The sequence below is a fragment of the Adiantum capillus-veneris genome, chromosome 24 (genome assembly GCF_014529385.1).
Source record: "Adiantum capillus-veneris isolate H3 chromosome 24, ASM1452938v2, whole genome shotgun sequence".
Lineage (NCBI taxonomy): Eukaryota > Viridiplantae > Streptophyta > Polypodiopsida > Polypodiales > Pteridaceae > Adiantum > Adiantum capillus-veneris.
The window spans coordinates 11,280,023-11,283,792 of NC_140954.1; the positions used below are offsets into that span (position 1 = coordinate 11,280,023).

General features: G+C 43.3%; 1 protein-coding gene across 1 annotated transcript; it reads left to right on the forward strand.

Moving 5' to 3' along the window:
* The first annotated feature begins 1,453 nt into the window (after window positions 1-1,453).
* On the forward strand, window positions 1,454-2,576 carry LOC147425940 (uncharacterized). The gene is made up of 2 exons (XM_086498153.1): window positions 1,454-2,466; window positions 2,537-2,576. Exons 1-2 carry the CDS (start codon window positions 1,454-1,456, stop codon window positions 2,574-2,576), a joined length of 1,053 nt encoding a protein of 350 aa, XP_086354279.1.
* The last annotated feature ends 1,194 nt before the right edge of the window (window positions 2,577-3,770 follow it).

Here is a 3,770-nt window from a genome sequence, read left to right on the forward strand (position 1 = left end):
CATTTTTGAGCTGTTCGCGATCGATCCTTCCTCGATCTTGTTTTGCTTGTAAGTAGCACAAACAGTGTCTGTTTTCAACAATCAAGTGCTTTATGGAATGAGAAAGAGATTAGCTACACATAGATACTCATGAACTTAAGTTTTGCCCACTTTTGGATTATGACCTGTTAGTCTATCGCGACTGTATTCGAGATAACTAGGGTTCAAATCTGGTGAGATTAGACTTATAGATAAGTATATCCTAGTGAGAGGATGGTGCCTAGAAGGTTTGATGCGATTCCGAGTTCATTGGAAGTGTAAACGGTGTTGTGAGCGGTTAGGGATAGAGTGGGTTGTATTCTACCAGGGTTAGTGATTGATGCATCATAAAAGTGTGTATGTGTAGATTGGTCTCAGCTTGACAAGCTAACGAGATTGCCTACGTGCACCTACGGGTTAGTCGTGTCATCGGATGATAAGTATGTTGTCTGTGTCGTGCTTGTGAGTATGAACAGGGGAGTAGTTATGCCCTAAAACATTGGCGCCGCTGCCGGGGACACAAGACCTTAAGTAGGGAGATCTACGTCACTCGTGTGATGGTTAGCTTTCTTTAGTTTTGACTAGAGAGAGCTTAAAATTTTAGAACAAGATCCAGGATAGAGTATCCTGAGGTCTAGTGGATAGCCAGGAAGCCTGTGTCTTGCCGAGGGTCTGCGACTAGTTAGATTTAGTTAAGTAGGATAATGTGGAGTTATGGTTTTTGGTTTTGAGTGCTTGTTATACTTGTGTAGAGATAGAGTAGAAAAACGTTGTAAAAACGCCAAAAACAAACAAAGAGAAGCAACAATAAGGCTGTTTGCTTGCCTTGAAAGCAAAACCCACACCATATACACTTGAAGGGGGTGAAAAAAGTAGACATTGAAATTTATGATCCAACACTTGAGAAAAACATAAAATTTGCGACCAAAACCAACAAAAAGAAACAGGTGATTGTCATAAGAAAACACTAAGTGAACCTAAAGAGGCCAAGAAGAGATATAACCATTAGCCTAGGGTAAACTGACTGTGTCAGGTGGTACGACTGATATTCACAAGTTTAAGATGAAGTGTCGTCAAATTTGCATCACTTCAAGTGCATTTGAGTTGTGAATTACCATAGAAGAGTGAAATTTGTGAAGTGCTTGAGTCTAAGGTCAAAATAAGTCCAAACTTCATAAAACTTGGGGGATAGACTTATATGGGCACAGGGAACACAACTATGCAAAAACAGACAAAAATTAAATCCCCATTGCTCTCTGCCTAGTCTATCGCGATAGACTGATGAAGGTGGTGATTGACTAAAAACAAGAGACTAGAGATAATTCGAGTCTATGATGATGGAGACAGATTCCGAGACGAAAAGGGGAACCACTATCTGATAGTGAGTAACCCTGAGGATTACAACAGATATGGGGATAACGTGGCAAAAGGGAAAATGGTTTCAGAAACCCAAGAACCGTCTCCTAACATTGATCGACCTGGAGCGCTTTTTATGTATGATAAGAAAACAACCAGGGTCCCAACCTATAATGAGAATGTAGGGATTTACAAGCATGAAAGCGAGGGAATAGTCTCTTACTTTCGATGCAAGGAACCCTACCCAAATGAATTAAGCAAAGACAAGGTTCTTTACTTATTTTCTTATGAAACTGCTATGGGGAAGGATATTGTTTTTGTTGACAGATACGAGCGAGAATACAAACATATTCTCCCAGAGGAGGTTGAAAAGGCAACAGTTCCAGGAGCATCGACCTATGGCCCCGACAAAGTACCAAGAGCCACCTACACCCCTAGCAAGTCAACAAATCCCTTTTCAGAAGAGTATGACGCTACCTCACATTCTACCCGACAACCGACGTCCAACTACCAGGACCAACCAGCTACTCAGCCATCATTGCAGGCATGGCTTCGACAGAGTGCTACATTAGAACAAGACCAAACCCGAGAGGGTTATCAAACCGCACGAGGGCTAAGGGATTTACAAGAACCACCACTCTATGCACAGTATCAAGGAGAGAGTAAGCCAAAGACTCAGGGGTCAATTGAGCCTGGAAGAACACCCCTAGAACGAGTTCAGAGAGATGAACCATTTCTCGCGAGAACTGTTAGAAATTATGGCTTAGGAGCACCATTGGGAGAGGAACCTGGCCACTACAGAAGACCAGAGGAGGTATATCGACTAGGACGGGGAGATCCCATGATGAGATTTGTAGAACATCGTAGAATTAGACCTTCTCAAGGGCAAAAATGGGTAAACAAGAAATATACGGGAAGCAGGGATCCGAGAGATCATGTAGCAGCCTTTGTGCGTGTAATTAGAGATGAAGAGGTGTTAGACTTTCCTACCCAATTTGCAGGATTCGGTTTAACCTTAGAGGATGATACTGCTACATGGTTTGACTCAGTGGAGCGAAGAGACTTTGAGTCTATGGAGGAAGTGTTTGACGAGTTTATCGAGGAATTCTCACAAAGGGGAATAGCTCATAATACAGTCTCACAAATCCATAAATTCAAACAGAAAGATGGATAGTCTGTTCGAAAGGCAGCCCTCCGATTAAAAAGATATGTTAAGTTCCGCCCCGTGGAAGAACTGCCAACTCAATCCAGATTTATGCTTATATTTATCCAAGGACTAAGGAATGCAGATCTTCAGAAGGACTTACATATGAAAAGGAGCACGACATTGAATGATTTAACCAAGGAAGCTCTATACCTTGTGGACAATTGTGTGGTCTACAAAGAGGGTGAGTTCAAGGATCTTGACGATGATTCTTCCTCGCAACAAAGCGGAAGCAAGTCTGCTAAGACAACACCAAAAGGAGAAGTAGCGGTAAGCCAAGAGCAGCTTGTAGAGGAAGTGCTTAAAAAGATTAACTTGTATTGCAAACCAGAAGCTAAACAACCAAAATGGTGTGCGATTGAACAAAAATGGACAAACCATGGGACGGAGGAGTGTTATTATAACAAGGGATATGTGAGAGAATGACCATATGCTCCGCAAGCTCAGGCGACATCCCCTCAAGTCCCACTGATGCCTAGATATCAGACATGCAACCTACCAGGACCTGTAGGTGTAGAAAGACCACAACCAGTGTTGGGACAACAACCACCCCTACTAGGATTACGACCAATCGACATAAGATACACACCCACAGTAACTGAGTCGGATGAGAAGGATTTGGTACCTATGCATGCATACTACGACGAGCCCAATGGATATGCGGCAAACTCTGTCTATTATCCATAGGAAGAACCCTCTACACCAAAACCATGGAGCATGATAGGAAATACAGGACCACCAATTGTTGCACAGGCAGCGAAGGAAGGAAGATATAGCTTGGATGAAAGAACGCTGTTGTTCATAGCCAACGGAGGCATGAGCGGGCAAAGAATTGCACACCAACAAAGAGGAGCTCCAGGAGCACCTCAAGAGCCTAAAGGACCATGCTACAAGTGTGGTGGAGACCATTGGCTGAGGGACTGCCCTCATGACGAAATCATTAGGGTCAATGCATATTGCACCGAGTGTGGAATTACTCACTTGATCCCTGATTGCCCTAAAAACCCGAGCAAAGGAGAAAAAACTACCTTGAATATGCTGGGAACGCTGCCTTCCAGTGGAGGGTCAGAAAGCGAAACTCCGATTCCTGTTAAGGTCTTGACGAGAGCCCAAACAAGGAGAAATGACAATCAGCCCAAGAGTAACGATGAAAATCAGGAAGAAATCAAGACTGACAAGTCTAGCGTCAGTC